The sequence below is a fragment of the Oncorhynchus clarkii genome, chromosome 16 (genome assembly GCF_045791955.1).
Source record: "Oncorhynchus clarkii lewisi isolate Uvic-CL-2024 chromosome 16, UVic_Ocla_1.0, whole genome shotgun sequence".
NCBI lineage: Eukaryota > Metazoa > Chordata > Actinopteri > Salmoniformes > Salmonidae > Oncorhynchus > Oncorhynchus clarkii.
In genome coordinates, this window is record NC_092162.1 from 29,450,850 (window position 1) to 29,475,518 (window position 24,669).

The window sequence follows — 24,669 nt, forward strand, 5'->3', positions numbered from 1 at the left end:
ATTCCTCCTCCAGTTTTCATGCTTTATATTGGGCAGACAGACCAGTTCCCTACCTCCTCCCGCTGTCACCTGCCTCCTCCATTTTTGGGGTAATGCTGTAATCAATTGGTTGTACTCTTGGATTGAGCATGGAATTGAAATTGTAGCCAGCTCTGCAATGCTTGTTTGAAAAAGAGAGATACTTTGAAAAAAGTATCATATTCAATTATTAATCTAAAATGAGACACGGTAATCTGCACAAAGGCATAAGGCCATTTTTAAACAATGGATGAGCTTTTCTTAGTAATCTACTTGAGAACCATTTAGGTAAAATGGCGGGAAACGGGGGACCCCATTGAATATGTAGAGGTTTTATTTTTTAAAGATCCAATACTTATTATTGTAAATTTATCGTAATAGGTTTTAGTCCAGAGAGTACAGAAAAGTAATCTAGATATTCAATGAGACAGGGATCTAGCTTGTGGACTTAATATAAAACCTCAGTAATCGGCATACATGGACACCTTTGTTTTGTTATTGGATCTGATTTTAATAGCTAGCATTTCAATGGCCATACTGAATAGATATGGTGACAGCGGACACCCTTGTTTTAACTCCTTTTGAAACAAATAACTATATACAAAATGCCAAAATGGTATTCTAACACACCCCCCCAAAAAATGGAGAAGAAAATAAGGGGAAAAAATAGGAAGAAAAAAATAAATACATTTACAAAATAACATGGGTAACTATTTACACACTTTCAATATTTGGAAGACCCTCAGTCCTCTATCAAATCAAATAGATTTATATAAAATCTAATTTATTACATCAGCTAATATCTCAAAGTGCTGTACAGAAACCCAGCCTAAAACCCCAAACACCAAGCAATGCAGGTGTAGAACCACAGTGGCTAGGAAAAACTCCCTAGAAAGGCCAAAACCTAGGAAGAAACTTAGACCGGAACCAGGCTATGAGGGGTGGCCAGTCCTCTTCTGGCTGTGCCGGGTGGAGATTACAACAGAACATGGCCAAGATTTTCAAACATTCATAGATGACCAGCAGGGTCAAATAATAATAATCACAGTAGTTGTAGAGGATGCAACAGGACAGCACCTCAAGAGTAAATATGAACAGTTTAGGGTTCCATAGCCGCAGGCAGAACAGTTGAAACTGGAACAGCAGCAAGGCCAGGTGGACTGGGGACAGCAAGGAGTCATCATGCCAGGTAGTCCTGACGCATGGTCCTAGGGCTCAGGTCCTCCGAGAGAGAGAAAGATAGAATTAGAGAGAGCATACTTAAATTCACACAGGACACCGGATAAGACAGAAGAAGTACTTCAGATATAACAAACTGACCCTAGCCCCCCGACACAAACTACTGCAGCATAAATACTGGAGGCTGAGACAGGAGGGGTCAGGAGACACTGTGGCCCCATCCGATGAGACCCAAGGACAAGGCCAAACAGGCAGGATATAACCCCACCCACTTTGCCAAAGCTCTACACAATATTGTGCTGCTGATGCCAGGTGCCATAGCAGTCTCTTTCTGCTGTAAAGCAGAGGGTCACCAAGCATGTGGCGCAGGTGATGGGGGACTTAATTTTGCAAAGAACACAGCGACGCCTCCATGCTGTGCCCTTTTGGCCCCAGGGAAGTCAAGCGCAGGAGAGTCAAATGTAGTGTAAATTGAGTATTTTAATATAAGTCCACTTAAGAGGTTAACATGCTCCAAACACTAAATACGTACATACATAAATTAACATGGGTACGAGGACTCGTCGCGCACCTATACAACATAAAACAATCTCTGACAAAGACATGAGGGGAAACAGAGGGTTAAATACACAACAGGTAATAAATGGGATTGAAAACAGGTGTGTGGGAAGTCAAGACAAAACCAATGGAAAATGAAAAATGGATCAATGATGGCTAGAAGGCCGGTGACGTCGACCGCCGAGCACCGCCCAAACAAGGAGAGGCAAGAACTTCGGTAGAAGTCGTGACAGTACGACAGGACTTCAAAAACCGATCCACAACGACCAGGATCGTGGTGTAACCCTGTGAAGGTGGAAGATCAGTCAAAAAATCCACAGACAGGTGCGACCACGGCCGTTGAGGAACAGGTAAAGGTTGTAGCATACCTCTGGGCAGGTGTCTAGGAGCCTTGCACTGGGCGCACACCGAGCAGGAGGAAACCTAAATCCTCACGTCATTAGCTAAAGTGGGCTACCAGTACATCCCATCAAGACAGCGCATCGTCCGACCTATCCCAGGATGACCAGAGGAGGGTGACGTGTGAGCCCAAATGATCAATCGATGGCGGACAGCAGACGGAAAGTACAGACGACCAGCTGGACACTCAGGAGGAGAGGGCTCTGCACGTGACGCCCGCTCAATGTCCGCGTCCAGCTCCCACACTACGGGCGCCACCAAACACGAAGCTGGGAGTGTGTCATACAGCCGAGACAATGCATCTGCCTTGACGTTCTGGGAGCCTGGTCTGTAAGAAAGAGTAAACACAAAACGAGTGAAAAACATGGCCCACCTTGCTTGGCAAGGATTCAGTCTCTTCGCCTGCCGGATGTACTCCAGATTGCGGTGGTCAGTCCAGATGAGAAAAGGGTGTTTAGCCCCTCAAGCCAATGCCTCCACGCCTTCAAGGCTTTTATTACAGCTAACAGCTCCCGGTCCCCCACGTCATAGTTTCGCTCCGCCGGGCTGAACTTCTTCGAAAAGAAAGCACAGGGGTGAAGCTTCAGTGGCGTCCCTGAACTCTGAGAGAGCATTGCTCCTATCCCAGCTTCCGATGCGTCCACCTCCACTATGAATTGCAAAGAGGGATCCGGATGAGCCAACACAGGCACAGAGGTAAACCGAGTCTTCAGGTGACCAAAAGCCCTGTTCGCCTCAGCCGACCACTGCAAGCGCACCGGGCTCCCCTTTAGCAGTGAAGTAATGGGAGCAGCAACCTGACCAAAACCCCGGATAAACCTCCGGTAGTAATTGGCAAACCCTAAAAAACGCTGCACCGCCTTTACCGTGGTTGGAGTCGGCCAATTACTCATGGCTGCAATGCGGTCACTCTCCATTTCCACTCCTGAAGTGGAAATCCGATGCCCTAAAAAGGAGATGGATTGTTGGAAGAACAAGCATTTCTCAGCCTTGACATATAGATCATGCTCCAACAGGTGACCAAGCACCCTGCGCACCAGGGACACATGCTTGGCGCGTGTAGCGGAGTATATCAGAATATCATCGATATACACCACTACACCCTGCCCGTGCAGGTCCCTGAAGATCTCATCTACAAATGATTGGAAAACTGATGGAGCATTCATCAACCCATATGGCATGACAAGGTACTCATAATGACCTGAGGTGGTGCTAAATGCCATCTTCCACTCATCACCCTTCCGAATACGCACCAGATTGTACGCACTCCTGAGATCCAATTTTGTGAAGATGCGTGCCCCGTGGGTAACTATATTTCACCGTGATTTTATTTAGACCTCGATAATCAATGCACGGGCGTAAACCGCCATCCTTCTTTTTCACAAAAAAGAAACTCGAGACGGGTGAAATGGATGGCTGAATGTACACCTGACGCAGGGATTCAGAGACATATGTCTCCATAGCCACCGTCTCCGCTTGCGACGGGATACACGTGACTCCTGGGATATGCAACGTCTACCAGGAGATCTATCGCACAATCCCCTTGTCGGTGGGGTGGTAATTGAGTCGCCTTCTTTTTACAGAAGGCGAGAGCCAAATTGGCATATTCGGGGGGAATGCACACGGTGGAGACCTGGTCTGGATTTTCCACCGTAGTAGCACCAACGGAAACACCTACCTGAGCACTCTCCCGACCACCCCGTGAGAGCCCTCTGTGGCCAAGAAACAGTGGGGTTATGACAAGCTAACCAGGGTAGGCCTAGCACCACAGAATATGTAGGAGAATCAATAAGGAAAAGATTAATCTTCTCCTTGTGACCCTCCTGTGTCATCATACTCAAAGGTGCGGTGACCTCCCTGATAAACTCTGGCCCTAATGGTCGACTATCTAAGGCATGAATAGGGAAAGGCATATCCACATAAACAATAGGGATCCCTAAACTATTAGCTAAATTTGTATTAATGAAATTCCCAGCCGTGCCTGAATCTACTAGTGCCTTATACTGGGAATTTTTATTTATTTTACCTTTATTTAATAATCCAGTTAGAGATAGGGGGCAGTATTTCCACTTTGGATGAATTGCGTGCCCATAGTGAACTGCATCAAAATCTGTCCTAAATTGCTAATATATGTATATTATTATTAATATTGGATATAAAACACTATGAAGTTTCTAAACCCGTTTGAATTATGTCTGTGAGTATAACAGAACTCACAGGGCAGGCAATCTTCCAAACAAGTTTTGAAATCCTGAAGTTTGGGACAACTTTGACGTCATCCCTTCCCAACAAGTTATGGATCTGGAAACACTTCCTACGTCTTCCACTAGATGTCCTCATTCAGTAGAATTTCATTCAGTAGCATTTGCTGTGAACTTTGACCTAATGGGAAGGAAAGTATTCGGTGTCGCAAAAGAATGCCATTTTGTTGTGGCGCGTTTGTCTTTGATTGCTACGGCTGTTCCAATCAGCCCCAGATGAAAACGAATGATGCGGTTGGAATGCTATTGGATATATATGATTATAACATCCTGAAGATTGATTCTGCACTTAGTTTGACCAGTTTCTTCGACCTGTAATATGTATTTTGGAAGTTTTGGAAGTTTTCATACAAAGTTATCCTCGACCAGAAGTAATTTTTTGGCCATGTGAGCTGAAAGTGATAGCAAATGCTCCTACTTGGACACTAGAATTAATCATTATGAAACTAAACAATTTATTGTTGAACTAGAACTCCTTGCACTACATTCTGATGAAAGATCTTCAAAGGTAAGGGAATATTTATGTTGTAATTTTGTATTTCTGTTGACTCCAACATGGCGGAGAAATATTGTTACGTCTGAGCGCCGTCTCAGATTATTGCAATGTTAGGCTTTTTCCGTAACGTTAAAAAAATAAATGTGACACAGCGGTTGCATTAAGAACCAGTGTATCTTTAATTATATGTAGAACATGTATCTTTAGTCAAAGTTTATGATGAGTATTTCTGTTATCTGGCGTAGCTTTCTAGAATTACTCTGGATATTTTGGAGGATTTTCTGAACATGGCGTCAATGTAAACCGAGATTTATGGATATAAAATGCATATTATCGAACAAAACATAAATGTACTGTGTAACATGTCATATGACTGTCATCTGATGAAGATTTTCAAGAGGTTAGTGATTGATTTTTTTTTAAATCCTGCTTTTTGATTTTTATCTTTTGCTGGAAAAAATGGCTACGTTTTTTCTTTGGTTTGGTGGTGGTCTAACATAAATATATGTTGTGTTTTCGCCGTAAAACATGTAAAAAATCTGACACACTTGGTAGATGAACAATTATTTTCAATGACGGCCTAGGAACAGTGGGTTGACTGCCTGTTCAGGGGAAAAATGACAGATTTGTACCTTGTCAGGGGGTTTGAACTTGCAACCTTCCGGTTACTAGTCCAACGCTCTAACCACTACACTACCGCCCCTGGAAAATCTCAAGGATGACTAGTAGACTCCAAAACCAAATTACATAACATTTAACCCAGGTCTCCCCACTGTGTGACAGTTGTAAAATTCTCAGAGGGTTCCTTAAATCATCTTTTTTTGGCTCTGCACCTTACTCAATATGTTTTTCTGCCCCTTGCTTCAGCAGATGGCTAGCAGAAATCATAAACACCATTAACTTGGAAAATATTAATTTCCTTTTAGGACCAACTCCTCCAGCAGCTTTCTCAACAGGTTTGAGGTCCGTTTCTGGACCATCTGGACAGAGACTGACTGTGAAAACTGACTAGGAAAACTTATTGTTGTAACTGTCATTGTTGCTCTATTCTTGTTCCAAGCCTTGCCAAAGCAATACTTAATTTCATATGTCTGTTAGCCAAATTTTTGAAATGATCTTATGTGCTTTTATTTTGTACAAAATTGCAAAATAAAATAATTTCAAATAAAATACAGTGGAAGTTGGAAGCTTACATACACTGAGGTTCGAGTCATTAAAATTTGTTTTTCATCCACTCCACAAGTTTCTTGTTAACAAACTATAGTTTTGGTAAGTCGGTTAGGACATCTACATTGTGCATGACACAAGTCATTTTTCCCAAAATTGTTAACAGACCGATTATTTCACTTATAACTCACTGTATCACCATTCCAGTGGGTCAGAAGTTTACATACACTAAGTTGACTGTGCCTTTAAACAGCTTGGAAAATTCCAGAAAATGATGTCATGGCTTTAGAAGCTTCTTATAGGCTAATTGACATAATTTGTATCAATTAGAGGTGTACCTGTGAATGTATTTCAAGGCATACCTTCAAACTCAGTGTCTCTTTGCTTTACATCATCGGAAGATCTAAAGAAATCAGCCAACCCCCACAAGTCTGGTTCATCCTTGGAACCATTTTCCAAATGCCTGAAGGTACCACGTTCATCTGTACAAACAATAGTATGCAAGTATAAAAACCATGGGACCACACAGCCATCATACCACTCAGGAAGGAAACATGTTCTGTTTCCTAGAGATGAACGTACTTTGGTGTAAAATGTGAAAATCAATCCCAGAACAACAGCAAAGGTGCTGGAGGAACCTGGAGAAAACAGGTACAAAAGTATATATATCCACAGTAAAACTAGTTCTATATCCACATACCCTGAAAGGCCGCTCAGCAAGGAAGAAGCCACTGCTCCAAAACTGCCATAAAAAAAGCCAGACTACGGTTTGCAACTGCATATGGGGACAAAGATTGTACTTTTTGGAGAAATGTCCTCTGGTCTGATGAGACAAAATTAGAAATGTTTGGCCATAATGACTATCGTTATGTTTGGAGGAAAAATGTGGAGGCTTGCAAGCCGAAGAACACCATCCCAACTGTGACGCAAGGGGGTGGCAGCATCATGTTGTGCGGGTGCTTTGCTGCAGGAGGGGCTGGTGCACTTCACAAAATAGATGGCTTCATGAGGTGGGAAAATGATGTGGATATATTGAAGCAACATCGCAAGACATTAGTCAGGAAGTTAAAGCTTGGTCTTCCAAATGGACAAAGACCCCAAGCATAATTCCAAATTTGTGGCAAAATGGCTTAACTTCTTTGGGGTAGGGGGCAGTATTGGGTAGCTTGGATGAAAAATGTGCCCTAAATAAGCTGCCTGCTACTGAGCCGTAAAAGCTAGAACCTCAGATTTCCCACTTCCTGTTTGGATATTTCTCAGGTTTTCGCCTGCCATATGAGTTCTGTTATACTCACAGACATCATTCAAACAGTTTTTGAAATGTCAGAGTGTTTTCTATCCAAATCTACTAATTATATGCATATTCTAGCTTTTAAGACTGAGTAGCAGGCAGTTTACTCTGGGCACCTTTTTATCCAAGCTACTTGATACTGCCCTCAAGTCCCCAAAAAGTTGAGAAGATCATGGGTGAACAGCCACACCCGTTGATCCGGTCAGAGGAGCCGAAGAGGCCTTCAGTGCCGGTTTGCCTGGTGTTTGGCAGATAAGCGGAGCAAGGCGGATCGCACTCTGATCAAAGTGCGGCGACATCGTCGAATGAACGCCTCGGCTGATGGCACCCTCGCTTCGGCCTCTTGTTCAGGGAACAGGGGGGGTGAACCCGAACTTACACTCAAATGGCGACAGTCCAGTGGATGAGTTCGGCAGTGTGTTGTGAGCATACTCCGCCCACACGAAGAACTGGCATCAGTTGCTGGCATGGGTGGAGACAAAACAGCGGAGGAGCTTCATTAGCTCCTGGTTGACCCGCTCCGTTTGCCCATTCGACTGTGGGTGGAATCCAACCCGAGGAGAGACTCACCGACCCCGAACATGGAGCAGAAGGCTTTCCAATACAGTACGACGAACTGGGACCCACGATCCGAGACAATGTCCTGGGGAAGTCCATGTAGTCGAAATACATGGGTAATCATGAGATCAGCGGTCTCCTTCATTGAGAGAAACTTGGGTAAGGCAATGAAATGGGCTGCCTTGGAAAACCTATCAACGACCACCAGGATAGTGGTAAGCCCTTGGGATGGAGGTACCCCTGTGATAAAGTCTTAGGACAGGTGGGACCAGGGCCAGCTGGTGATGGGCAGAGGTGGGAGCAAATCCCACATTGTGGCCCCGCATTGGGAAGACTTGCTTTGGGCAGAGGTGGAACAGGTCGCAATAAAGGATCTCACATCCTCAATTATTTTGGGCCACCAGAATTTCTGCCTCAGGAACTCCAGTGTCCGATTAACCCCTGGATGACCAGTTAATTTAGAGGAGTGTCCCCATTGTAGAACTCGGGAACGGGCTGGTAGTGGGTACCCCGAAGAGGTCAGGTTCTTGGGTCTGGGCTTGTCAGACCATGGTCTCAATACTCCATATCACAGGGGCAACAATGCGGGAGCTGGGGATGATGGGCTCGGAGTCCCTCTCCTCGTTAGAGACATCGTGTTGGCAGGACTAGGCATCTGCTTTCTCATTCTTGGATCCCGGGCGATAGGCTAGTATGAAAACGAAACTGTTAAAAAAAAACTATTGGCTTCTTGAATTGAGACCAAGTTCTTGTGGTCTGTCCAGATCACGAACGGATGAGTTACCCTCTCCAACCAGTGTCTCAACCCCTCAAGGGCCCACTTACCAGCCAAGAGCTCCCGGTTGCCTACATCGTATTTGGGTTCCAAGCGATAACAGTTTGGAGAGAAAGGAGCATGGGTGCAGTTTCTTGTCGTCCTCGTTCCGCTGTGAATGGACCGCCCCTGCTCCAGTGTCCAAGTTGTCCACCTCTACCACAAAGGGACGAGTAGGATCAGGATGAATGAGGATGGGTCCAGAGATGAAATGTCCCTTGAGCTCCATGAATGCCCTGTCAGCCTCGGGAGTACAGCAAAAACAGCTCTGGGACTTACGGTTTAGGACCGTGCGAGGCACTGCCACCTTCACCAAAGTTGCGTATAAAACACCTGTAAAAATGGGCAAACCTCAGGAACTGCTGGACCTGCTTGAGTGAGGTGGGACGGGGCCAGTCGGCGACCACCTCAACCTTTACGGGGTCTATTTACATGCCTACGGTAGAGATATTGTGACCCAGGAAGGACAACTGTTATACTTGGAAATCACACTTCTCTATCGGGACATATAGTTTGCACTGCAGGAAGCTTCTCAGTACTTGGCGGAAGTGCAATGTGTGTTCTGGAAGCGATTTGAAGAAGATCCGGATATCTTTGAAATAACAAACACGAACCGATTCAACATATCCCTAAGACTGTCATTGACCAATGAATGAAAGACTACTGGTGAGTTCCATAATATGAAGGGCATGACTAAATACTCATAGTGACTAGGTGTGTTAAAGGCAGTTTCCCAAATATCTCCCTCCCTAATTCTCACCAGATTGTAAACGTTACGGAGATCCAGATTGGTGAAGAATTGGGCCACCTGGCCCACTCCAATGCAGAGGACATCAGGGGTAGGGGGTAACGATTCTTGGTCGTAATCCGGTTCAGTCCTCTGTAATCGATGCAAGGAAGCAGGACTCCATCCATTTTACCCATGAACAAGAAGCCTCAATCCCCCACTTGGGTATAACCAATGAGGAGATGGCACGTGGGTACCTGCTTCTAAAACCCAATGAGGAGATGGGAGAGGCAGGACTTTCAGTAATATCAGAAACAAAAAGGATATCTATTTTAGCCCCTGGCATCACAGAAGATCGTTGGCGCGCGCGAGCAGTGTGGGTGCAATAATTGAATAACATGGATTTCTAAATTTACTTTGCAACGCTCGCACACCCAACGTGTCCGGTCTGGTCAGCATGTAAGTATTCAGATGAAGAACTTAGGCAAATTGAGCCTCAGGTGGCCACTGCTTCACTAGCCATTGAAGCCGCAGCAGTAGCTGGACCACAGCTCCATCCCATCCCCAGAATCAACACAGACTGGTGATGCAGTTTGGAAATTGCGCTCCAATGCTGTCAATGAGGAATGTTTGTGCTGCAGAGAATTTGAATGTGACTAGAATTCTTACAGAAATTGAGAAACGTAATGATGACAAGGAGCAGGTAGTTTGCTTTTGTAACCTTTAGGATTTTGCTACCCAAACTATTGTGTCCTTGACATTTTTTTCCAAATTCCCAGTTGGGCTAAATGGACAGTTATATATTTTCTAAAGATTTAAATGTTTTATATACAGTTGAAGTCTGACATTTACATACACCTTAGCCAAATACATTTAATATCAGTTTATCACAATTCCTGACATTTAATCCGAATAAAAATTCCTTGTTTAAGGTCAGTTAGGATCACCACTTTATTTTAAGAATCTGAAATGTCAGAATAATAGTAGAGAGAATGATATATTTCAGCTTATATTTCTTCAATCACATTCCCAGTGGGTCAGAAGTTTACATACACTCAATTAGTATTTGGTAGCATTGCCTTTAAATTCTTTAACTTGGGTCAAACGTTTCGGGTAGCCTTCCACAAGCGTCCCACAATAATTTGTGATGGCCACTCCAATACCTTGACTTTGTTATCCTTAACTTCTTATGGCTGGGAAGCGCTGTTTCCAAGCAACAATACACACTCTCTGCTTCTCCCTCTATCACTTTTGTGCTGCACCCAGACAGGACTGTGTCTATCCTGTACCTATTCCATAGTTATCCATCATCCCAGAATTTAAAGAGCCCTACTCAGTCTGTCCTCTCATAGACCTGCTATGATCTCCCTGGTGAGGTTATTATTGGCAGAGAGCGATAGTCATTTTGACACAGATTGCTAAACTGATACGATGAATGAGAGTCGAAAGTCCAAGGATCTCTATCTCAAGGGAAATTAAATGCGCTGTGCACATCAATGTGCTACACATCTTAAGAAACAAACATAACCCCCCCACTGCAGAACCTGAAGGATTATTGATTTGGGGCCGAAAGTAATTAACACATTTTGAGGCAGAAATAATTACTTGGGAGCTGCGATGGCCCAAGTCACTGAACACCAAACAGAACTATTCCTTTAGTGCAGGAGACTCCAGAGCACAATAAAGAACCTTGTTGGTGGCAGCTCATTTATCAATATTTGGAATAAAACTTTCCATTGAAGATATCACACTGCACACTCCCAGTGGAAAGATAATGCTTTAGGGGACCTCTTTGTGAAATGATTAAGAGTTTCTGTAATTAACAGCAATGTGTGTTGTATGTGTCTAGATTGTGTTTTCTTCTTGTTTTCTTCCCAGGCGATTTCATTTCTCACTCCGTTGGCTGTGATATTTGTGGTGAAGATCATTCAGCGGACAGATAAGACAGAAATCAAGGAGGCGTGTCTAGGTATGTATTGTATGGACCCTTACGTTGACTCATCCTTTTATTGTTATCATCAGTGCTTGAATTGAGGGGCTATGTCAGGGTATGCCCTACCTCTTGTTAAAGAAAAGGGCAAAAGCATACCTCTTGTTACTTTCAGATTTTGAAGGGGCAAATATGTATCTTGATTATATGAAGCAATCTATAACGACTCTGCGATTAACTCTGCGATGATTTAGGCTAGAAACAAGTGCAAATTCCACAAGAGAGACGTGATTCTGATGCACATGAGGATATTGTTCGTCTTTATGACATTCAGTGGCTAAGCTGCAACATTCTATAGTTAAGGAGTCAAAAAAAGACTGCTTGGTAAGTAGTCCAGCATTTTTGCCTCCAACTATGACTCACTCACATTTACCACACATCTGTTTAATTTATTTGGTCTTTCACAATAGCTAATGTAAGTCAGTAGAACAATTCCTATTCCTTAAAATGGGCTAAACTATAGGGTAATTAGTGTACTTGTTTTTCCATACTTTGTACATTATTCCACTTTTTCTCAGTTTGCTAGTGCAACTATTTAATCGAAGTCTGAAATGCATAGTTGTGCATTTGAAAATGCATTTACTGCAGATATGCATTTTTGCAGGCATTTTCATGTAAGCTATATTATCTGGTGACATAAAGTTATTACTAATAGCATAATGTTTTTTAACCGACCAAAATATAAGCAATCTTTTTGTCGGGTAAACATTTATTCCTGATCACATTCCACCTTCTGACGTAACGATATGCTACTTTTTAGGCTTTACGTTATTAGTTTGGTATTTTTTGAATAAAGAGCCATGGTCACTTTTAGGTGAAAGGAGCCACATTAGCAAGTCAGATGAAATTGTCATGTGAGGCATACAGCATGTTTTATGCTAAGACAATAACACAAGCTCTTAAAAAACTGACCAGCTAAATTAAGACAGTGGTGAATAAACAAAGTAATACGGTTTACAGCTATCTTTATTTGTGCTCATGACACAACAGGTAAAGTATTCGCAAGCCTTACAGCCTGGAATTAAAATAGATTTTTGGGGGGCTTGTATCATTTGATTTACACAACATGCCAACTACATTGTAGAGGCAAAATATGTTTTTATTGTGAAACAAACAAGAAATAAAACAAAAAAACAGAACTTGAGAGTGTATAACTATTCACTCCCCCACCAAAGTCACCTTTTGCAGCAATTACAGCAGCAAGTCTCTTGGGGTATGTCTCTATAAGCTTGGCACATCTAGTCACTGGGATTTTTGCCCTTTCATCGAGGCAAAACTGCTCCAGCTCCTTCAAGTTGGCTGGTGTACAGCAATCTTTAAGTCATACCAGAGATTCTCAATTGGATTGGGGTCTGGGCTTTGACAAGGCAATTCCAAGACATTTAAATGTTTCCCCTTAATCCACTCGGGTGTTGCTTTAGCAGTATGCTTAGGGTCATTGTCCTGCTGGAAGGTGAACCTCCGTCCCAGTCTCAAATCTCTGGAAGACTGAAACAGGTTTCCCTCAAGAATATTCCTGTATTTAGCACCATGCATCATTCATTCAATTCTGACCAATTTCCCAGTCCTTGCCACTGAAAACAGTCCCCACAGCATGATGCTGCCACCACCATGCTTTCACTGTGGGGATGGTGTTCTCGGGTGATGAGAGGTGTTGGGTTTGTGCCAGACATAGCATTTTCATTGATGGCCAAAAAGCTACATTTTTGTCTCATCTGACCAGATGTTTGGGTACTTTCGCACATGCCTTCTGGCGAACACCAAACGTGTTTGCTTATTTTTTTCTTTAAGCAATGGCTTTTTTTCTGGCCACTCTTATTTTTTTCTTTAAGCAATGGCTTTTTTTCTGGCCACTCTTATTTTTTTCTTTAAGCAATGGCTTTTTTTCTGGCCTCTCTAAGCTATGTGGAGTGTACTGCTTTAAGTGGTTCTATGGACGGACACTCCAATCTCCGTTGTGGAGCATTGTAGCTCCTTCAGGGTTATCTTTGGTCTCTTTGTTGCCTCTCTGATTAATGCCCTCCTTGCCTGGTCCGTGAGTTTTGGTGGACGGCCCTCTCCTGGCAGGTTTGTTGTGGTGCCATATTCTTTCCATTTTTTTATAATGGATTTAACGGTGCTCCGTGGGATGTTCAAAGATTATGATATTTTTTAGAACCCAACCCTGATCTGTACTTATCCACAACTTTGTCCCTGACCTTTTTGGAGAGCTCCTTTGTCTTCATGGTACCGCTTGCTTGGTGGTGCCCCTTGCTTTGTGGTTCTGCAGACTCTGGGGCATTTCAGAACAGGTGTATATATACTGAGATCATGTGACAGATCATGTGACACTTAGATTGCACACAGGTGGACTTTATTTCACTATTTATGTGACTTCTGAAGGTAATTGGTTGCACCAGATCTTATTTAGGGTCTTCATAGCAAAGGGGGTGAATACATATGCATGCAACACTTTTCAGTTTAAAATTATTTTTTTCATTTTTTTCATTTCACTTCATCAATTTGGACTATTTTGTGTATGTCCATTACATGAAATTCAAATTAAAATCCATTTAAATTACAGGTTGTAATGCAACAAGAAGGAAAACACCAGGGGGGATGAATACTTTTGCAAGGCACTGTAACCATTGCCACAGGCAAGAACACAGTTTAGACCAGGTATGATGGTTGCATAACAAGTTTCTGATATCATCAAGGAAAACTTTGTGGACACTACTGTAAACTGATATATGTTTTATTATTACTGTGTTGGCTTCAGCAACTTACTATTACTGTATTTAAGAACCAATATTTATCATTTGATATGATATTGTTTGATATAAATATCAGTAAGGTATATCACAATATCGTGATCTACCTCCAAACTACTTCTTAGCATACACAACATTGGTTGCCAAACGCCATATAAAATCCACAGAAGAAGAAGAATGAATGAAACACGATTAATCAAAGAAGACCAACTAAAAACAATGTTTCCCCTTATGTCTGTGTATTAATTGTTGGAATAGAGAAAACACATTTTAGTGTAACTCCAAATGGGTCACAATTCTACAAAGATCCAACAAAAGAACGAACCATACGCATTTCAGGTAAAATAACCCAATGTTTATCTCCAAGAAAAAAATTATCTAGCAACAGCAAGCTAGCTAAATGTTAATGAATGTTTCATACGTGTTTTGACCTATACACAAATTAATATAGTTGGTTCACAGTTGGTTTTAGTATTTGAACGGGTCTGGTGGGGATAGACAAAATCAACATGCGCACACACGGCGGCAGTTTGGTCAGCATGTAATCGTGGGTGTTGTAGATTATCTCATGTAAATACCAAGTTCACTATCAAAGTGGCAAAGTGCTTATCCAAGATAGCTGCTAAGTCACCTGACAAGTTAGGGAGACAGCAGCTGACCATATTAAGATGGGCACCACACCAAAAAATGTGTTGTATGGCAGCCATCATCCTATGACACTCCAGTATGCATCAGTGATTGAAGGGAGTTATTTTTCTGATTTATGTTGTTGCTACTGTATGTACTTTGAATTGTTCTATAGGTTCTTATCAGATGTTTGAACCTTATTTTTTACGCTTTACTGCCCTATTGTTTGCCTACTGCTACTTAGCCTTTAGAATGTCCATATTGTCCATTTCAATTATTACTGCCATTTCAGTACTTCTACTTATAGCACTTTTGGGTACTTTGGAACTGCAGCAAGTTCCTCACCCTGCTCCAGAGTACCCACAACACATTCCATACCCAGCTCTTCAGTCAAAGTACACGTCTTACTCGCAGCAAATTCCAGAGCTATTCTACCAGGCTTACCCACAGCAAGTTCAACATCCAGTTGATAAAGGGTATCTGCAGCCATCCCCCTCCTGAGGTGTAGCTCAGCAGATGGGTCCAGCCTTCAATATATTTCAACCTCAGACACTTTAGCAGATTTCACCACTGACAGTGAGAAGAATTTTGCTAATCTTAAACTATCACTGGACAATCTCCTTGACTCACATCCACAGCTGATTTGAGAGATACAAGTGGTTCTTTCTATAAATAATGGGGCAAAAGTGTGATATTGCGCTAAACATTTTAAAATGGTTTGAAACAAATCAAACATATTTGTATGCAGTTTCACAGATACAGTGGGGAGAACAAGTATTTGATACACTGCCGATTTTGCAGGTTTTCCTACTTACAAAGCATGCAGAGGTCTGTCATTTTTATCATAACTTCAACTGTGAGAGACGGAATCTAAAACAAAAATCCAGAAAATCACATTAATTTGCATTTTATTGCATGACATAAGTATTTGATCACCTACCTACTATTAAGAATTCCGGCTCTCACAGACCTGTTAGTTTTTCTTTAAGAATCCCCCGTTCTCCACTCATTACCTGTATTAACTGCACCTGTTTGAACTTGTTACCTGTATAAAAGACACCTGTCCACACACTCAATCAAACAGACTCCAACCTCTCCACAATGGCCAAGACTAGAGAAGGCAACAACTGTTGGCGCAATTATTAGAAAATGGAAGAAGTTCAAGATGATGGTCAATCACCCTCGGCTGGGGCTCCATGCAAGATCTCAACTCGTGGGGCATCAATGATCATGAGGAAGGTGATGGATCAGCCCAGAACTACACATCAGGACCTGGTCAATGACCTGAAGAGAGCTGGGACCACAGTCTCAAAGAAAACCATTAGTAACACACTACACCATCATGGATTAAAAATCTGCAAAGCACACAAGGTCCCCCTGCTCAAGCCAACGCATGTCCAGGCCCGTCTGAAGTTTACCAATGACCATCTGGATGATCCAGGGGAGGAATGTGAGAAGGTCATGTGGTCTGATGAGACAAAAATATAACTTTTTTGTCTAAACTCCACTCGCCGTGTTTGGAGGAAGAAGAAGGATGAGTACAACCCCAAGAAAACCATCCCAACCGTGAAGCATGGAGGTGGAAACATCATTCTTTGTGAATGCTTTTCTGTAAAGAGGACATGACGCCTGCACCGTATTGAGGGGAGGATGGATGGGGCCATATATTGCGAGATCTTGGCCAACAACCTCCTTCCCTCAGTAAGAGCATTGAAGATGGGTCGTCGCTGGGACTTCCAGCATGACAACGACCTGAAACACACAGCCAGGGCAACTAAGAAGTGGCTCCGTAAGAAGCATCTCAAGGTCCTGGAGTGGCATAGCCAGTCCTCAGACCTGAACCCAATAGAAAATCTTTGGAGGGAGTTGAAAGTCCGTATTGCCCAGCGACAGCCCCGAAACCTGAAGGATCTGGAGAAGGACTGTATGGGGGAGTTGGCCAAAATCCTTGCTGCGGTGTGTGCAAACCTGGTCAAGAACTACAGGAAACGTGTGATCTCTGTAATTGCAAAAGGTTTCTGTACCAAATATTAAGTTCTGCTTTTCTGATGTATCAAATACTTATGTCATGTAATAAAATGCAAATGAATTACTTAAAAATCATACAATGTGATTTTCTGGATTTTTGTTTCCTACTTACAGTTGTTTCCATCTCTTACAGTTGAAGTGTACCTATGATAAAAAAATTACAGACCGCTACATGCTTTGTAAGTAGGAAACCCTGCAAAACCGGCAGTGTATCAAATACTTGTTCTCCTCATTGTATGTGTGTGTGTGTGTGTGTGTGTATGCAAATTGTCTAATAACTCCATACAACAACATCGGATTATACTTAGTGAAAGCCGGGTTCAAACAGACAATGGCACGTCATATTCAAGGAGTTTCAGGGACTTTTTCTAAGTACTTAATTGTCATTTAAGGACCTACGTGTTGAACAATAGTATAATATTGCCTAAAATAGAATATAGAAATGATTAAATTCTAAAATATGTGACAATAATGTGAACTTGCCTGCACTGAATGCATTGAATGAATGCATGCCGATTCTTCGTATTTAGTCAGCCACCAATTGTACAAGTTCTCCGACTTAAAAAGATGAGAGAGGCCTGTAATTTCCATCATAGGTACACTTCAACTATGACAGACAAAATGAGCAAAAAAATCCAGAAAATCACTTTGTAGGATTTTTTATGAATTTATTTGCAAATTATGGTGGAAAATAAGTATTTGGTCAATAACAAAAGTTTATCTCAATACTTTATTCTATTTTAGGCAATATTATACTCTTTGTTAGGTCAAACGTTTATCCTGAGTCTGCACAACTCTGCCAGGACCTAGGATCAAGGGAGACACTCAAGATTTTTTATGAAACTTTTTTCATGAAACTAGTGATGGCCTCTTCAAGGACCCTAATTCCAACTAAACTACTGAAAGAGCTGCTTCCTGTGCTTGGCCCTCCTATGTTGACAGTAATACACGTATCCCTATCCACCGGATGTGTACCAAACTCACTAAAACTGGCAGTAATAAAGCCTCTCTTGAAAAAGCCAAATCTTGACCCAGAAAATATTAAAAACTAAGATCTCCAATTTCTCAATTTTTTTGTTGAAAAAGCTGTTGCAGTAACTCACTGCCTTCCTGAAGACAATGTATACAAAACGTTTCAGTCTGGTTTTAGACCCCATCATAGCACTGAGACCGCACTCGTGAAGTTGCTAAATTATCTTTTAATGGCGTCAGACCAAGGCTCTGCACCTGTCCTCGTACTCCTAGACCTTAATGCTGCTTTTGACACCATCGATCATGACATTCTTTTGGAGAGATTGGAAACCTGAATTGGTCTACATGGACAGGTTCTGGCCTGATTTAGATCTTATCTGTCGGAAAGACTGTCAGTTTGTCTCTGTTGATGGTTTGTCCTCAACTGTAAGTTTCGGTGTTCCTCTATGTTCAGTTTTAGGACCACTATTGTATTCACTATATATTTTACCTCTTGGTGATATCATTCGGAAACACAATGTTGACTTTCACTGCTGTGTGGATGACACACAGCTGTTCTTTTTAGATGAAACATGGTGAAGCCCGAAAATTGCCCTCCCTGGAAGCCTGAGTTTCAGACATAAGGCAGTGGATGGCGGCAAATGTTTTACTTTTAAAATCCGACAAAACAGAGATGCTAGTTCTTAGGTCCCAAGAAACAAAGAGATCTTCTGTTGGATCTGACAATTAATCTTGATGGTTGTACAGTCGTCTCAAATAAAAATGTGAAGGTCCTCGGCATTACTCTCTATTTCAAGGACATCTTCGTAACATTGCAAAAATATGAAACCTTCTGTCCAGAAAAGTTAATCCATGCTTTTGTCATTCTAGATTACTACTACTACTACTGCAATGCTCTACTTTCCGGCTACCCAGATAAAGTCTAAATAAACTTCAGTTAGTGCTAAACACAGCTGCTAGAATCTTGACTGAGAGTCAAACATTTATTCATATTACTCCAGTGCTAGCCTCTCTACACTGGCTTCTTGTAAAGGCTAGGGCTGATTTCAAGGTTTTACTGCTAACCTACAAAGCCTTACATGGGCTTGCTTCTACCTATCTCTGATTTGGTGCTGCATACCTATATAGTACGCTACGGTAACAAGACACAGGCCTCCGTATTGTCCCTAGAATTTCTGAGCAAACAGCTGGAGGCAGGGCTGTCTCCTATAGAGCAACATTTTTATGTAATGGTCTGCTTATCCAAATGAGACGCAGACTCGGTCTCAACCTTTAAGTATTTATTGAAGACTCATCTCTTCAGGAGGTCCTATGATTGTGTGTAGTCTGGCCCAGAGGTGTGAAGCTGAACGGAAAGGCACTGGACCAACGAACCGCCCTTGCTGTCTCTGCCTGGCCAGCTCCCCTCTCTCAAACCGGGATTCTCTGCCTCTAACCCTATTACGGGGGCTGAGTCACTGGCTTATTTGTGCTCTTCCATCCCGTCCCTAGGAGGGTGCGTCACTTGAGTGGGTTGAGTCACTGACGTGATCTTCCTGTCCGGGTTTGTTGCCCCCCTCGGGTGTGTGCCGTGGGGGAGATTTTCTTGGGATATACTCAACCATGTCTCAGTGTAGTACATTGGTGGTTTGAAGATATCCCTCTAGTGGTGTGGGGGCTGTGCTTTGGCAAAGTGGGTGGGGTTATATCCGGCCTGTTTTGCCCTGTCCGGGGTTATTGTCGGATGAGGCCACAGTGTCTCCCGACCCCTCCTGTCTCAGCCTCCAGTATTTATTCTGCAATAGTTTGTGTCGGGGGCTAGGGTCAGTCTGTTATGTCTGGAGTATTTCTCCTGTCTTATCCGGTGTCCTGTGTAAATTGAAGTATGCTCCCTCTAATTCTCTCCCTTTCCCTCCCCTCCCGGAGGACCTGAGCCCTGGAACCATGCCTCAGGACTACCTGGTTGTGGTGCTGCTACAGTTTCAACTGTTCTGCCTGCAGCTATGGAAGCCTGACCTGTTCACCAGACATGCTACCTTGTCCCGGACCTGCTGTTTTCGACTCTCTCTACTGCACCTGCTCTCTCTATCTCTCAATGCTCGGCTATGAAAAGCCAACTGACATTTACTCCTGAGGTACTGACCTATACAACCTTTGTCATCGTTACTATTAATTGACCCTGCCGGTCATCTATGAACGTTTGAACATCTTGGCTATGTACTGTTATAATCTCAACCCGGCACAGCCAGAAGAGGACTGGCCACCCCTCAGAGCCTGGTTCCCCTCTAGGTTTCTCCCTAGGTTCCTGCCTTTCTAGGGAGTTTTTCCTAGCCACCGTGCTACAACATTTGCATTTCTAGCTCTCTGGGGTTTTAGGCTGGGTTTCTGTATAGCTAGCTATTGAAGGAATTTAATTCCTCTGTTTTAATTCCCAATTAAAATTAAACACTCTGTCAATTCATAAGAATTTGTATGACCCTTATTTTATAGAAATAGACAGAGCCCGGTCTAAAGTCAAATAGCAGCCTTTATTCATTAGTCATTAGTTCCAGCCCCAACCCGTGCCATCTCCGTTCCAGTACAAAGGCTGTATCTCAAGCCTTCCCACCTCCGTCTCCCTACCAATTCAATATAATATATACGAGTCAAGGTTTTCTCGTGTAGATGAGAGATGAGCATTCTAGCCAGTCTGATTCATTTGTACCAAGGAACAGACAGTCATTGTTCTAACTCTTGACCACATTCACACACATTATATTCAGTACTGGGATCAAGAAAGAAAATTCATACATATACAGTGACATAATAGTATTCTGATTAGTACATCCTGATTGAAATGTATACATAATTAGTCATTATAGATTAAAAATTCCCTTAACAATAGCACTTTGTGACATCGGCTAATGTAAAAAGGGATTTATAAATACATTTGATTGATTGATTGAAATACAAATAGCAGATACATTTCACAAATGAAATCGTAGGTTTGCACCATCGTAGGTTTGAACAACAAGTTTGTCCATGAAGTTAAACAGAGACTGTGCATCTTGCCCACTTGACACATCAAAGTAGCCCCAAGAAGCATTCCTGAATAAAGCCCCAATCATCCACATACCTGACGATAACTGACCCCCAACGATTTAGAACTTTAAAAAAGGCGGATAAACAGACTCATGTTGAATTTGCATGAGAGTTATCTTCACAGTTTAATCGCTGGTGTTCCACCTCTGCGGTTATTACTTTCCAGGGGCTCTGTGATCTGATTGTGCTAGAGCAATTTAAGGATGCAATCCCTGATCATATAGCCACGTACAAACGAAAGTGTCTCTGAAGCTGCGGTCTTGGCGGATGAGTATGTTTTGAAAAGTGGCTTTGCAGAGCCCCGTTATCAGAATGAGTGGTGGCTGTTGTTTCTCTGTTAGGAAGAAACAACCCAGTGCCAGTGAAGATCCTAAGGTACACAGGTAATTGGTTTGAACACTGTCAGTTCCATTGCATAAACTAAAGTTGGATTCTGAACCAGTGAAAAGCGAGGTCCTCCATTGGATGGGTCCTCCATTGCCTATTGAGGGTATCAACATTATCCTTGGGAATAACTTGGCTGGTGAGCGTGTATGGCCTGTAATGTCTCCATCTCTAGTGGTTTCCTGTAAGCTGTCATTTGTAGGGATTCCCGATGAGAGCGCCCAGAGTTTCTCAGAGGTGTTCCCTGCATGCTTGGTGACTCGTTCCATGATCAGTGATGACCTGGTCACTGCGCCGGCTAATGATGATGTTACAAAGAAATCTGCAACTACTTTCCCTGTTATCCCGTTATCTGTGTCCCGCTCTGATCTAATCAAGGAGCAACGGACTGACCCCACATTAGAAGAGTTGCTTGACAAAATTGTGCCTGTGGAACAGTTGGGAGATGTCACCCATGGCTATTTTCTCCAGGTTGATGTCCTGATGAGAAAGTGAGTGTCTCATAGTAGTAGTTTTGTGGGGGAGGCTATTAGTCAGGTTTTTGTACCAGTTAACCTTTGTGAGTTGGTGCTGAACACTTCCCATGACGATGTTGCTGGACATCTGGGCATGAGGAAAACTTACAATCACATACTGAGACATTTCTTTTGGCCTAGGTTAAAGAGAGATGTTTCTGCGTTCATCAAAACTTGTTACACCTGTCAATTAATGGGTAAACCTAATCAAGCTATTACGCCGGTACCACTGTTTCCTATTCCGGTAGTCAGCCAACATTTTGAGTATCTGATTATCGACTGTGTTGGCCCTCTGCCTCGCTATAAGAATGGTAGTAGTTACCTGTTCACTGTGAAGGCAGACCACCAGGTTTCCTGCTGCTTATCCTCTCCGGTCTATTATGACTAAGTCTGTGATTAAAAGCTTTGAACTCTGTTTATCTCGTTGTTTGGAATCCCCAAGGTTATTCAAAGTGACCAATGTTCTAATTTCCCCTCTAATCTGTTTGGTCAGGTTCTCCAACAGCTCCATATTAACCACAATTTGGCTAGCGCCTATCACGTGCATAGTCAAGCAGCGCTGGAACGTTTCCATCAACTCTTAAATCTTTATTAAGTGCTTATTGTATGGAGATGGATAAGGATTGGGAGGAGGGGTTGACTTGGTTACTGCTAGTTGCCAGGGAGGTTTCAAAAGAGAGCACAGGTTTCAGTCCACACCTTGTGTTCGGACATGCGGTGCTCCAGGACATGCGGTGCTCCAGGATGACCGGAAGTCTCCCGAGCCACCTCAATCCCTGTTATCTTATGTGTGTTGCTCTAGCATTTCCGACGATGCCTGTACACTGCTGGTGAGATGGCTAAAGAGAAGCTATTATCTTCACAGGGGGAATAAAAGTAATATTTGATCGGCGTGATGAGCCTTGTCACTTTATTCCAGGTGACCAGGTTCTTGCTCTGCTGTCAATTGTTGGTTCTCCTTTTCAAGGCAAGTTTCAAGGTCCATATACGGTTGTGCGCCAAGGCACTGAGCAAAACTATTTAGTTGCCACTCCGGAACGGAGGGAAGCGCATCATATGTGCATGCAAATCTGCTAAAACCCTATTACACATGTTCCTCTGTGGCTGAAGAGTGGGAGTCCGCAGAAGACAGTAAAAACCTGTTGTTTTGGCCGTTACTGTTACATCGCTGGGGTCTTTTTGTCATGCTTAGGTCCGGGCATGGTTAGGAGGATGTCCCTGGTCCTGACGATTGAGTACTGCAGTGTAGATTGAAAAATTCAAAGACACTGGATGTTTTGGACAACCTTCGCACTCATCTAACTGCTGATAGGTGACACGAGTTGTTCGGTCTGATTCGTAATTTTACAGTTTTGTTTTCTGATACACCTACACTTACAAACTTAATAGAAGTGACTCGATCAAAAAAAATGGTCAGTTGAAGCAGATGCTAAGCTACAGGTCTTTATTGCTAGCACAGACTGGAATATGTTCCGGGATTCTTCCGATGGCATTGAGGAGTACCCCACATCAGTCACTGGCTTCATCAATGAAGTCGTCCCCACAGTGACTGTAAGTACAGTTGAAGATAGAGGTTTACAGACACTTAGGTTGGAGTCATTAAAACTTGTTTTTCAACCACTCCACAAGTTTCTTGTTAACAAACTGCGGTTTTGGCAAGTGGGTTAGGACATCTACTTTGTTCATGACACAAGTCATTTTTCCAACAATTGTTTACAGACAGATTATGTCACTATCACAATTCCAGTGAGTGAGAAGCTTACATACACTGTTGACTGTGCCTTTAAATAGCTTGGAATATTCCAGAAAATGATGTCATGGCTTTATAAGCTTCTGATAGGCTAATTGACATCATTTGACAAAATTGGAGGTGTACCTGTGGATGTATTTCAAGGCCTACCGTTAAACTCAAAACCTCTTTGCTTGACATCATGGGAAAATCTAAAGAAATCAGAAAAGACCTCAGAAAAAACATTTGTAGACCTCCACAAGTCTGGTTCATCCTTGGGAGCAATTTCCAAATGCCTGAAGGTACCAAGTTCATCTGTACAAACAATAGTACGCAAGTCTCAACACCATGGGACCACGCAGCTTTCACACTCAGGAAGGAGACGCGTTCTGTATCCTAGAGATGAACGTACTTTGGTGCGAAAAGTGCAAATCAATCCCAGAACAACAGCAATGGACCTTGTGAAGATGCTGGATGAAACGTATCTATATTCACATTAAAATGAGTCCTATATCAACATAACCTGAAATGACGCTCAGCAAGGAAGAAGCCACTGCTCAAAAACCGCCCAAAAAAGACAGACTACGGTTTTTAACTGCACATGGGGACAAGGAGCGTACCTTTTGGAGAAATGTCCTCTGGTCTGATGAAACAAAAATAGAACTGTGACCATCGTTTTGTTTGAAGGAAAAAGGGGGAGGATTGCAAGCCGAAGAACATCATCCCAACCATAAAGCACGGGGGTGGCAACATCATGTTTTGGGATTGCTTTGCTGCAGAAGGGACTGGTGCACTTCACAAAATAGACTGCATCATGAGGTAGGAAAATTATGTGGATATATTGAAGCAACATCTCAAGACATCAGTCATGAAGTTAAAGCTTGGTCGCAAATGAGTCTTCCAAATGGACAATGACCCCAAGCATACTTCCAAAATTGTGACAAAATGGCTTAAGGACAACAAAGTAAAGGTATTGGAGTGGCCATCAAAAAGCCCTGACCTCAATCCAATAGAACATTTGTGGGCAGAACTGAAAAAGCGTGTGCGAGCAAGGAGGCCTACAAAACTGACTCAGTTACACCAGCTCTGTCAGGAGGAAGGAGCCAAAATTCACCCAACTTATTGTGGGAAGCATCTGGAAGGCTA

The 24,669-nt window shown here is 42.7% G+C and overlaps 1 protein-coding gene across 1 annotated transcript in view; it reads left to right on the top strand.

Annotated features, from left to right (window-relative positions):
• The window catches only part of LOC139367551 (phospholipid phosphatase 4-like), a 115,266-nt gene that overhangs the window by 64,030 nt on the left and 26,567 nt on the right, over positions 1 to 24,669 (top strand). The window contains exon 3 of the mRNA XM_071105799.1: positions 11,347 to 11,437. Within this exon, the coding sequence (XP_070961900.1) occupies positions 11,347 to 11,437 (91 nt within the window). The remainder of the gene's footprint in view (positions 1 to 11,346; positions 11,438 to 24,669) is intronic.